The sequence below is a fragment of the Crocodylus siamensis genome, chromosome 1 (genome assembly GCF_052110815.1).
Source record: "Crocodylus siamensis isolate JL-2025a chromosome 1, ASM5211081v1, whole genome shotgun sequence".
NCBI classification, from domain to species: domain Eukaryota; kingdom Metazoa; phylum Chordata; order Crocodylia; family Crocodylidae; genus Crocodylus; species Crocodylus siamensis.
The window spans coordinates 113,222,327-113,235,447 of record NC_143395.1 but is presented as its reverse complement, the minus strand read 5'-3'; the positions used below and the strand labels follow the sequence as shown (position 1 = coordinate 113,235,447).

At 40.1% G+C, this 13,121-nt stretch overlaps 1 protein-coding gene across 5 annotated transcripts in view; it reads right to left on the bottom strand.

The window, feature by feature from the left end:
- The window catches only part of UTRN (utrophin), a 553,135-nt gene that overhangs the window by 360,415 nt on the left and 179,599 nt on the right, over nt 1-13,121 (bottom strand). For all 5 annotated transcript variants that reach the window (XM_090040990.1, XM_090040992.1, XM_090040993.1 and 2 more), the window contains 8 exons: nt 12,279-12,449; nt 8,524-8,703; nt 7,696-7,830; nt 6,935-7,084; nt 5,453-5,614; nt 5,016-5,144; nt 4,396-4,569; nt 3,554-3,709 (listed from right to left, as the gene is read on the bottom strand). In XM_090040990.1, the coding sequence (XP_089897116.1) occupies nt 3,554-3,709; nt 4,396-4,569; nt 5,016-5,144; nt 5,453-5,614; nt 6,935-7,084; nt 7,696-7,830; nt 8,524-8,703; nt 12,279-12,449 (1,257 nt within the window). The remainder of the gene's footprint in view (nt 1-3,553; nt 3,710-4,395; nt 4,570-5,015; nt 5,145-5,452; nt 5,615-6,934; nt 7,085-7,695; nt 7,831-8,523; nt 8,704-12,278; nt 12,450-13,121) is intronic.

Sequence of the window (13,121 nt, the reverse complement as noted above, 5' to 3'; positions counted from 1 at the left end):
ACATGCTAAATCACTTTAATACGTTATGAAGCTGTATGCACTGCAAACGTGTGCTGAAAATTAAACTGCTTAAAACATTTACATTGTATTGCAGAGAACAAAGAAACTGATCTCCTTCCACTAAGTGATCAAAACTTTAAACTATAGACTTAATTTCTCATTGCGTGTTTAAACAAATGTTTAACTGTTAATTTAAACAACTGGCAATGTTTAAGGCACCACTATCAGATTGAAACTTAAAGTATTACCCTGTTGTTGTGAAAGTGAATATTAAGTTCTCTTTACTTTGTGAATGGAACCGTTATCAAAACGAGTTTTGCACTCCCTGAAATATACTTCTGCCCTGAAAAAAAATTTAACTGAAGTTGGCATTGTGGGATTCCATGTTACTGAATTTTAATGACCATCACTTCAAATGGGTTAAGCACAGAACTAATTGGCCGCATCCACACAAGCATGGACATTTGGTTCCCCAGGGACAACAAGCAACGGCACACCTTGGGCCGCTGCTAGTTGCCCCAGGGAGCATCTGTGCCATGTGCCCTTTAGTGCACAGCAGGTTACCCCACAAGGGGTAAGGGAGGCAGAGATGCATCTGCGGTACCACATACCCCACAGCCACAATTGTCTGGATGTAGGCATTGGGTCCAAGTCAACCAAAGACCATGGAATCCACTTCACTTCTTGCCCATCATCAGTATAAAAATCTGCAGGAAAACCCATGAAACTACAAAGCTAACATTGCCTTCTGAGGCTTATAACTGCTGGGACTTACTAAACAGGTCTGCTGATGATACGTGAAAAACAAAGTACAATTTCCTCTTGGGTAATAGTATTAGTTATGCATAGCAAAAGTACACCTTTGAAACTGGATGCCACAGGAATTGGCTTGGTTGAAGAGAGTAGCACCAAACTGCATACCACTTCTCACCCTTTTCAACAACAGTATACTATGGTTTTACCAAATAAACCCCAACTCAAGAAATCAAAGTCAACTCTCAGGGCCAGCCTCTAATTACAACAGAATATATTAACCAGCTGAGAACTGTTATATGTCCCTCCATCCAGGAGTGATTTGCTGTAACCTACAATGAAAAATTCTTTAGTAAACCAGGGTTCCCTCCCCCATCTAATTCAGAAGAGAAAAAAAATAACATTTTTTTATTTAGGTCCAAATGAAAATAATGGCAATATTTGCACAAAATATCTAAATTATATTAATAAGTTGGGTGAAATATTTTATTACAGCAACTGACTAAGGTAAGTCCCAACTGTAACATTCCTATAAAAAACATATGAGAAACCACTACTAGAAAAAATGATAACAGAATTCAGTGTTTGCATGTATTACTGAAAGTAATTCCTCCACAGGAGCTCTAAAAAATAAGTGGGCTGCAGTTTCTTGTCTCTCCCACTCCCTCCTCCCAACTGAATAGCATTGGAATGCTGCAAATAGCTGTGACTTTATGATTAGTTGTCACTAATTTCCCATCCAGGTGCATAACAAGCAGTTAATGCGTAAGTCTCAGTGGAAACTTTATTGCTCCGAATTGCCGCTACTTACTACAATAAAATGACTCAGGAAGCACATTTCAAGATGTGTGAATCAAGTTACTTGGCCACATACCAGTAACATCACCTGAACAATACTAATTCGCTCAGAAATCTGTTCCCTTTTAGATCTTAAATTAAGAAGTGCAAAAAAATTAACAATGTTCTTTGTCAGGGGTTTATTTAAAGACTTTTGCTTTATTCAGTCTGGGTAAATAAACCCTTTCCTAACTAACGTAACATCCAAATCAATATTTAACACAAAAGACTTGAAGTCACTAAGTCTCTGTGTATTGTCTTCCTACTTTTCATTTTACTTTCATATTGAAGGAAAAAAAAACCTCTTCAAATCTATTTAGTTTATAATTTGGCCAGACACCTGTTTGCAGAAGTTCAAAGAAAAAAAACCGAAAGAAATGAACCGAACCACACTTTACTGGAAGCAGCAGTGCATGTGTTCAACCCAGCTTTGCACTGTCTGTATTGAATCGGGTGCTTCAGGGGGGCTTTTTGGTACTTTTATCTAATCAGCTAATAGACTGAATCAGCTATTAGATAAAAATGCCAAAAAAGCCCCACTAAAAGGCCTGGTCTATACAGACTTTGGGCAAGCCAGATCAAATTAACATGATGCCTCTTCTGCGCATGCGCTTGGCTCGGCATGGGAACACGTCAATTTTAAAACCATTTTGTTCTGTTTTTGTAACATCTACAAGCAGCCAAGGACTACAACTTCCCACAAAAGGTCAAAAAATCATGCAAATATCCTGTACAAAATTCATTTTACTGTTAAGCAGATCTTGTTTTTTTTTAAATTCATACTACAGTTCCTAAATAGGGACAAGCTTTTAGATATAACATGAAGGAAAAGTGAAGATTGGAAATGATTTAATTTTGCATGAGAAACAAAGAAACAACTACAACAACAAAATCAGCTACCATCAAATAAGGACTGTAAAGAGAAGTGGTCAATGCCAGTTTGTTTACTAGATGAGACTTTTTTTTAAACACACAAATAGATCCAGGAATCACCCTACATGAATAACAGTTCTTCACACATGAACAGTGATCTCACAACTGACTGCTCCTCGATGCAACAATTTGCCCACACTGTGTCAGTTGCAGGATCTGAAACTTAATTTTCAATTCTGATATTGAACTTACCACTACTATCAAACAAGTATTTACGGTAGGGAGAAGCTATGTATTAGGCCTATGCAAACAGGGAAGTATTCAATTCAGATTCACATTTGGCCAATTCGGAGGACAGTGATTCAATTCAGAGATTTGGATCACTGTCCCGAATCAATTCGGCTGAATCGGCTTCAGAAGCTTTGGCACGGATTCAGAGAGATTCCATGATCCGGCCATAGACTATAATGGGAAATCACTGAAATACCTACAACTTTGTCATTTTTTGGCAGATTTGGATGAAAACAGCAGAGATGGTAGCCCCTTCTGAGAGCATGGGGTCTGCCAATTTTCAAGGAGATAGGTGCAGGGGTTTCTGGGAAACTGCACCTCAAACTGTTCAAAGCAAAACTTGTGACATGTAACTGTGTGTGTGTGTTAAGGCGCAGCAGGATGAAAAGAGCAGGGATGGTAGCCTGAAACAGGGGGTCAGGCAGTGGTCAGTGCAGAAACAGCTCACAAAAGGGACAGAAAGTCTGCAGAAAAAGGCTTATGTGCTGTTTCTATGTCCCTCCCCTAGAGCACTGTGATTGGAAGGGGACTCAGGTCACTGGCCAGCTGGATGTCAGTCTCCCTGCCCCCACTCCTCCTCCCTCCTCTTAGTTTCTGTTTCCCTGCAAGACTGCCTTCTGAATCACCAAATCTCCTAATCTTTTTCCAATTCAATTCAGAGCTGGTTTTTTTGTCTCCTGATTCAATTCAGATTCAGTGATTCAGCCTCCAAAATCAAGCCAAATCTCCAAATCAAGTAAGCAACGGAAGCTACGCACACACCTACTATGTATGCATTTATATTTGTCATTCATCTTACCTGTGCACCCAGATCATTATAAAGAAGTTTCAGTGCTGTCAATTGTTCATCCATCCCTTTGGGATTATCTGTCTGCTGTTTCTGTACAATCTGCCGTCCTGTTTTGATTACAGTCTCCACCTCCAACTTTACCTCACTTAGCGTTTTATAGAGTTTCTACAAAATAAAAACATGCATTCTAGTGACCACTTTACAGTAAATATTTTGTGATTTTAGATAAATGCTGCTCAGATCTGCTGAGAACTCAGATACCATGCTAACATTAATACTCTATTTCTTCTTCTTCACGTCAAGAGGGGAAAAAAGGAGAACAACAAGGTAAAAAGGAACACGTATTTTCAGATTAGATTTCAAAATGCAGAAAATCCATTTTTGTTGTATTATTAGAATAAACCTTCATAAAATTTACTCTAATAATTTCACTATTTATTCCATAACTTAACCAAAGTTGACAAGTTCCCCCATGATTTTTACTCTTCTATGCATGGTATTTGAATTAAACCAATATGAGCTAAATAAACATGTTCCTACACTGCATGTTGTCTCCATAAAATGAGCCAAAGGCCGGGTGGAGAAAGATTACAACCACAGCTGAAGTATGACATATGTCTTCTGATTACCAATCCATTATTTTTATGACCCTGTATACCCACCCAAATGAATTATAAGCCTTTAACTAGTAACAGCTCTGTATACTGTAGCAAGTTACAACAGCGTTTTTTCAATCAGGACTTAAAAGTGAGGAAAATGCATAATTCTTCACAAAGGGGTTAACATTCAGAAAATTCAAATGCATAGAAAAAGGTTAAAATTTTGTAATAATCCACCAATAACTGTTTTACCATACACTTGTCCAAGTGAGCTTGGATTACATCTGGATCAATATCCTTCACATCCAGGACATAGAGTTCTGCCTTTACACCATCCAAGACACGCTTACAATCTAACATGCGCTGCTCAAAATTGGCTGGTTTCTGGAAAAGCTGATACTTTGTAGACACCTCCCGGAGTTTTCTCTGTTTCCATTAATAAAAAAATATGATTTTAAATTAATTTCTGAACTTTCAAATGGAGTTTAAAGCTCCCATCAGTTTCCATTTCCAATCTTTCAATTGCACATATGTTAAAACGCTTCACTTTAAGCAAAGTTTTAAACTATGCAATCTATTCTTATTATCTTATTTGAGGTGTAACAGGCCTCCAATTCTGTGTCACATACTTTCAAAGTAACCACTCCACTAAAAGAGAAAATAATGAATTTTAAGTATTCCCATCTATGGTACTAAAAGGATGAAATTACCTGCTTTTCAATTCATCAGCTCTTGGCAGCTCCCAATTTCAACCATATAAATATAAACACTATTTATCTTTTTGATATGCAGAAAGTCAAGGAAACAAATGTAGTTCCCTATTGGAAGCTGAAAGTTCTCTGATCCTTAGTTCATGACGGAACTATATTTACCTGCAAGACATCCAGCTGAGTTCCCCCACGAGGGGATCTGCATTCTGGAGATGCTGGAGGCAGGAAACGTGCATTTCTCTTCAGCTCCTCCAAAGTGGATTCATGAGCTGCAATCTCTGCTTGAATTTTCTGCCATATCATTACAAAAGAAGACGGGGGAAAAATAGTACAAAATGGTTACACATCAGATGTTGGACATGAAGCCCACCAGAAGTATGTCCATCCATGTAGCAGAAGTGTAACATAAATGCTGTCAAACCTACACAAACCTTGATAGCTTTGGAACCCTAGATCAGACACTTTAATGCATCCTTCTATAAAATACCACATTCAGATAATCTATTATATTAAACCAGCAAGAACCTGCAAGATAGTCTGATCCAGTCCCAGCATCATCATTATACATCTTATGCAGTAGAACGGCTCTTTTAGAATACCTGGGCTTCCTGTGGCATCTGGGAGGCATCTACTCTATCTGTCAAGTAAGAAGTCAATTGTCTATCCAGCTCTGCTAAGTTTTCTTGCAACACTTGGAGCATGTGATCAGTTTCCCGCATAGTCTGAAGCTGCTGTTCCAAAACAATCTGCCTGCTCACTGCCTAAATAGGAAGAAGGAGTTATTCAGCACATGTATTTTTGTGTTTCAGAACAAAAATGAAGAAAACCCAAAACTCATACATTAAATGAAAGAAATACAAACCCTAGATAATGCTCCCTTCTAAAACCTGATGTGTCGTTTAGACTAGTAATTGTAGCCAGCAAACAACTCTGATATTTTATCTGAGTTGCACAGACAGTCTTTTTTATCACCTCAGTAAGAGGGACAACAAATTTTGTCAAAACAGCTGCGTTTTTTAACCCGGACATGGAGCAGGGTGGCGGGGAGCGGCACACAGCTGAGCACAAAGGCAGCACCTTCACAGGATGGAGAGAGAATTTTAAAATTATGAGTAATATACATCAGTTTAGTAATATTTTTCCCAAATATTACTTGTTTCCTGGTTGCTGTCATGGTAACTCTTTTTACAGTGGGTTATTCTGAAGGTTAAGTAGGTGTTTGTGTTTCTTGTATACTTTTTGTATGTATGTGCATAAGTAAGGGAATAGCGGTCATGGGTAAAATGTGTGACTGGAGGTCACATTTCACTTTTAGTTTGTGTATTCATGAACTAGAGAAGTTTGCAGCGTTACAAGCTCTCCAAATCCTATATAGCAGGGGTTGTCAACTGGGGATAAGTGTACCCTCAGGTACACTGATGTATATTACTCATAATTTTAAAATTCTCTCTCATTCACATGCACAAAATCCAGAACAGAGCAGCTACGTATCCTAAAGCACTAGAATGCTCCTCTGACATTACTGGTCAACAGGAACTGGTGTTCCTGAATTATGAGACATAAAATGTGTAAATCTAAGAACACGAGATGCAGCTAGCATTCCACCAGGTGTTAAAACAAAAGAGGAGGTGAACAGAAACAGATTAGCTTCTTCACACTCTTTACTTGATTTGATCCTAGTCATTTTCAGGCATAGAAGTGGAAGCTGTCTGCATTCCTCATCTTCTAAGGTCAATGTGCACAAGAAAGACAGATGTATCCCCAATCTGCTAGTAGCAGACGGGAGATATCCTGGTGTGCGGCGAATGGCCTCATTTCAAAGAGTACCATGATCATTTGAGAATGGAGTATCTTTTCTATTTGGTCACATCTACTTCAAAAATAGCAGCAGTAAGAACAGCTACTATTCAGCTTTTGTGAATGCCTTTCTTCCTAATCCTGTATTACAATTGTTCAGTCTCAGGTGTGTGATTTCACTTACCTAACAACAATTCCAGCTTTTTGTTCAAATTCTTTAGGAGTATGCTAAGCTGACAATAAAGTTAAAAGGCTCTCTCCCCACTTTGATTTGGAATTCTTACCAAGTGACTTAATTCTTCATAGCGGGCATTGAAGGCCTCCACTTTTTCACTGATGATGTCATCAAGAATCCCTCCATCAATCAAAGTCTGACCCAGTTCACGAATCTGGGTTCGATTATCAGCTGGATGGCGCAGAACAGATTCCAGGGACTAGTTAACAGAGAAAATTTACAGCAGCTAGAATGCATGAATACAGCACACCTTTCAGATGCCACTTGTCCTACAATTCTCCAAGATAACCAAGTAGGTACTGTCACCACAGTGACTGCAGAGGTCAAACATAACAGCTCTCATGTTTTCAACAGCTGTCTCATAACACTTGTTTCCTATGCCTTGTTACTCTATATGAGGGGTGTCAAAAATTCAGACTACGGAGTCCCATCATCCAGCCCCCAGTGCTAGCCCTAGGTCTCGAGCCGACTCACACTCCACAAACAACATGCGTCAGACTGGTCCCCTTTGCAGAGCCTGGGACCATCCATATGGGGCCAGTTTGGAAACCCACCCTCTAATACACCCAAACCAGATTTGGCACCCTCAGCACCCACTCTGGGAGCATGCTGTACAGGGTGCTTGCTCTAGCCACCCCAGGGTGGGCACCACATGCAGCATGGTTCCTGGACTGGCCAGAGTAGGCACTGGATGCGTGTGTGTATGTATGTGCGGGGGGGCGGGCATTTTTGTCTTCAGGTAAAACTTATTATAAACTTCCTCATAAAACTATCAGAAATGTCATCAATTCAACAAGATGACCCTAATACCTCAAGGGCTTCATTGACAGCATTAAATTTGTCAGGCAGGTTTTCTGTACTTTGCACTCTTTCTTCCAGTGTGTTTAGCCAGGCTGTTTCTAGGTCCAGATACTGAAGCAGCTCAATCCAACAAGACCACACCTCCTATAAGCAAAAGGAAACATTAAATTAGCCTAGACAGCAACTTACATTACAGATTCTGTCCAACTGGGAGAAGATCCGTTCAACACACTATAGTGAGGCACTAGTACAAGGCATAAATTAACGCAACAAAAGATGCAACTACATTACAGCAGGTTAAAAGGTTGCTTAAAAACCATTTGTTTTTAACTGAGTCCTGAACCAAGTCAAAAACACTATTTTATGATGCAAAATATCTGCACACCAGGAATCACCCCGTAGAATTATTACACACCTGTAAGTTCTCATGGCACACTTCTCACCTGTCCCTTGGAAAACAAACAAATTTAATGCCATTTTACACAAATCTAAAATTGCCCCATTTTAATTATTGGAATTAACATTGAACAGTATGTTCAAGCGGTATGTTGTTCAGAGAGTTTTTTGCCACTTTGGAAGCAATGGAGAGAACATTAAAGCTGTGGGAAAACACTAAATTTAAGATTGTTTGTTTATACAGAGTGAACACAGAGGACAAAGGACTCTTTTTGAGACATAGGAGCTTACCCATACGGGGAAAGACACTATAGAATGTAACTGGTATAAGATTTGTTCATGCTAAAAACATTAGGACTTAATAATAAAATCTCACATTTTAAGTGCATCTGTTTTCTTCTTGTTACTGAGTTTTACTGAGGTGAAAGTTATGAATCATACCTCTAAAGTGTGACATTTCCCTCGGATCCTATTACATAGCAGCTGGTAGTTCTCTAACACAACATTAAGTTCAGATGTCAGGTCCTGACCACCAGATGGCACTTTAGCAGCTAACATCTTGATGTTGTCTTTCAAAATCTTCACCCTCACTTCTTTCTGCAACACATCCTCTTTCGCCCTCTGCTCAAAGAAATGTTAATGTCAACTTGATCAGTATCCGATTGCCCGCGTCTGCCATAGGTTGAAAACATTTGATAAAACCAATGCTTTAATCTCAAAACTGCAACCTCTAAATGTTTTTCTAATTACAGGTTTAAAAGACTGTGTCTGATTTTTCCATATGCTTAGGTATGAACATTGGACCAAATTCTGCACTCACTTATATTCATAGGCACCTCAACTGATGTCAAAAATGTAGATTTTTGTACATATTCTATCAAACCACCACATTTATTTTACATACGGACACATTCATAGGCTTAAACAAGGTTTGGTCATTGAAAATACACAACAAAACCAAGCAAAGAATCACTCTAAACAGTTCTTAGAGAGTTAAAATATGTGTTACATAGGAATTAACACAGAAGACAAGCAAAGAAAATCTCAGGACAGACTGGTAGGATCTTGCTCCTGTTTTAACCAACATATGATGACATGGGAATGACTTGGATTCAGATACTAAGACATATAGTTAGAGGACTGCTACATAAACCTTATTCTGGTTTACTAGGAACTGTGCTAGAAGGCCCCAAAATAAGGAGCTCTCAAGACTCCACTTAAGTGGCAGTTTAAACACAGACTGGGGATCCAAATTTTCACTGACAATTTAGCTCTATCAGAACCTAAATTGGATCTAAAGAGCCACTGGGAAATGCAGGAGAGGTAGAGGAGCAGAGGGTGTGCAGAATGAAGATTCATGAAAAAAAGGGCTCCTGCCCCAAGCAGTCATGCACTGATTGTATGCTGAACTATACACTCTAATAAGCGAGACAAGCCATTAACCAAAAAACTTCATAATGTATCGATGTAACAGGGAACCCTAAACCCCGTTACAAGGAAGCAGGTGCATCCCTTTAAGGCCAGAACTTTCTGGGCACGGGGGGCTAGTGAGGAAGGGGTTAACTGCTGAACCTGGATGGCTAGTCAGCTGACCGGAAGAGGCAGGACTATAAAAACCCTGGGTTGAATGGCAGTAAGAGGCTCAGCAGCCAAAGGGGAAGCAGTGCCTCTGAAGATGCTTGGGGAGCTCCCACAGCCGGAAGAGGGAAGCTACAGAAGCCCCAGAGAGGTGGCGGCTGCACCCTGCCAGGACTGTGGACGACACTGCGGAGCCGAGGCCTGAAACAGATTCATGTAAGCTGACCTGCTGTTTTGCTTTATTTTATTTTTTTGTGATTATTGAGTAAGACCGGTGGTTTAGGTGAAGCTATTAGTGGACAGAGGAGGCCTCATTTTGGGGACCCACTACAGAGTGGGAACCTGGCACCACTGAAGGCGCAGCTGCTTGGGGGCACAGACCCCAGCGCCAGTGAGGGTGCAGCTTTTGGGGGCACAGACCCCAGCGCCAGTGAGGGCGCAGCTTTTTGGGCAACTCAAACCCCAGCATTTGAAGGATGATCTTAAAAAGGCCAGGGAGGCTGGTACACCTGGGGTGCATTTTTTTTTTTCCGTTTGGACTGACACATAGGTTGCACTCCTGCGCTGCAAGGCCAAGGCGTGGCCCCACCCCCACTGCTACAACTGGTACCACAATGGGGTGTGGCTGGGCTGGAGGGTGGGCCCAGCCTGGCATCTGCCCTGCCTCCAGCTTCAAGCCACCATCCATCCCACCATGTCTGGTGTGCTGGAGTTTTAACTCCCTAGCATAAGTGGGATGGGGAGGGGGCCCTGTGCAGACTGCTTTGCTCCAGGCCCTGCACCCCGCTGGGATCATCTCTGCTTATGACATATAAACAACAGCCAACAGCAGGGAGATGGAACACGTAGCAAACCTAGGCCTAAGAGAGAGGAAGCAGCATCAACAGGATTCCAACATCCTTACTCCAATCACACTGGGCCAGACAACACGGAAGGAGATTAGCCAAAGCATGGAAAAAACCACCTGACTTTCTCTGGCCTTCTGTGTAGAAGACCACCCACTTTGACACACTCTGCTTGAGTCTCCCTATGTGCATATTCTTCCAGGGTATGATTTTCAAAAACATTAAATCACTGGCAAAATTCTGCCCCACTAAAGTGAATGAAAGCTTTACTACGCACAACAATGAGCACAGAGCGTCTGAATTGCTTCTGAAAACCCCATGTGATGCTCCTGGTCAAATATAGAAAACAATGTTCATTTAAGTATTAAATAGAACCTCAACATAACACTTACTGAAAATACAAGAGGACTGCATGGATATGAAGCTATCAAATATAGCAATCATTAACTACCTTTCCTTCTCAATGAACCAACATAGGGTACAAACTGGATTTAACAACCACAGGCAACGATGCTTATAAATTTCTAGTGTTTGAATTATGCAGAAGATCAGACTAGACTATAATAATGGTCTGTTCAAGCATCGAAAAAAATCAGTCGAGAAAAAACTTTACTGCAAACTGTTTCATTAAGCCCCCTTGAGAAGAGCAATTCATAAGTCAGAATAAAGGGCACTTTTACACATGCTCCAAGGGTGGGCGCTTTAATTAGAGGAGCTCCAAAAGCCACTCTAATTAAAGGAGCATCCCATCTCATGCATCAGCGTCCACACGCTGGAAAATGGTGGCAGGGGCACAAAGTTCAAGTGCCTCCGCCACCATTTTTAGCGCAGGGATGCTGATACACAAGACATAAGCTGCTGGAGCATAGCAATTGCCATGCTCCAGCAGACTCAATCAATCAAGTCAGCTCTGATCCACTGGAATTCCAGTGTCTCAGAGCAGCTGCACTGCTTGTGTATAGGTGCCTAAAGTTTTTATTATTAAAGTAGTAAACGAAAAAATTGACCTCATATTTATAATTTATAATACAAATTTTCAAAAAATTTTCAAAAAAAAAACCCCTCTTCACATGTGTTTTGGGTCTAACTGCATACATCTAGATAAATTCTCTTTCCCATTCTGCATCTCCATCCAAGAAAACTAGCTGAGAGGATGATTTAATTGGCTTACTATTTTAAATGACCAGTGGGACCAGTGGCTTGAAAATAGGAAAGGAGCAAGGACAGGACTAGATGGGGGGTACAATTTTTTCACAAGGTTTCTTAGTTTCAGAATATGAAGTCAAATTAACCCTCGTTTTTCTAAATAAGGATACCATATTTATACTAAATAGGACTAAGACAAAACTAATCTATGCAGATAGATAGGTTTCAGTAATTGCTAGCTGATCATAATTTCCCTTCTTTGACTAATGTTCTACTTCTGCACCAAATGTTCATTTTATTTACTCTTTACACATTACTTTTTCCCTTTTCCCATGCACCAAATAATGACTTGCAAACACCATCCTGTTTTGTCAGTCAGGATGGGATGCTCTTCATTACAGAACCGTAAGTGTTCTTTGTCTAGTAAAAAGGTCTATTTAATTAGTTAGTTCTTCAAAAAATTAAACATTCACAAAATGTAGCTGAAGGACAGTATAAATATTTTCATAAGGAGAGATCCTTTATGTACAAATAATTGTTATATAAAATCTAAGATCAGCCCCTCCCCAAACCAAAAGTATTTGTTCCTTTGCAAACAGGTCTTTAAAAGTATTCACTGTGTCTGACCTTCATTTCCTCAACAGCATTCTCTAGCTCTTCTGGGGACTTGTACTCAAAATCTCTCTCCAAGTACTCCTCTTCAGCCTGTGTCATCCACTCCTGCATCTCTGCCAAGTCTTTCTTCAGGTTTATAGCTTTTTCCTGACTTTCAGACAACTTATTTTTCTGACTAACAATCTAGAAAAACCAAAAACAGTTGTTTTGTTATCTGAAGTTGCCTATATCATTTGAAAAGCATTTCACATTGAGAACTGTTAATAGTAAAATGATTATAAAACCAACATTTTTACTCCTTTTTTTTTTAAAACTCAAAGATAAGCTATTCTTTTACATTCATACATTTGATAACAGTCTTCAAATATGTAAAGGGTAATCATAGAGAAAATGGAGAATGGGCTTTTCTCTGTGGCTACAAAGCACAGACTAGGAGCAATGGCTCAAGCTGCAGCAAGGGAAATGTAGGTTGGAAATCAGGAGGAACTTTTTGACAATGAGAGTGGTCAGTCATTGGAACAGGCTACTTAGAGAAGCTGTGGATTCTCCATGCTTGGAAACTTTTGAAAGAAGATGAGACAAACACTTGTCTGGGATGGTTCAGTCAGGGATGAACCTGCCTTGAGCAGAGGCCTGGACTAGGTGACATTGTGAGGTCCCTTCCAACTCTGCTTTCCTATGATTAAATAATCTGAATTATTTTCAGCAGGCCTGGTTGCGTTTCCCAGGAGATAGCACAAGATGTGGAACAGCAAATCCTAAGTGCTTTTTAGCTGGTAACAACTCCCTAAGGCACAACAGTCCTTTTGTATGACATAGCTTTTGGGTTTTCTGTTAGAGTTAGAGCAGAGACTG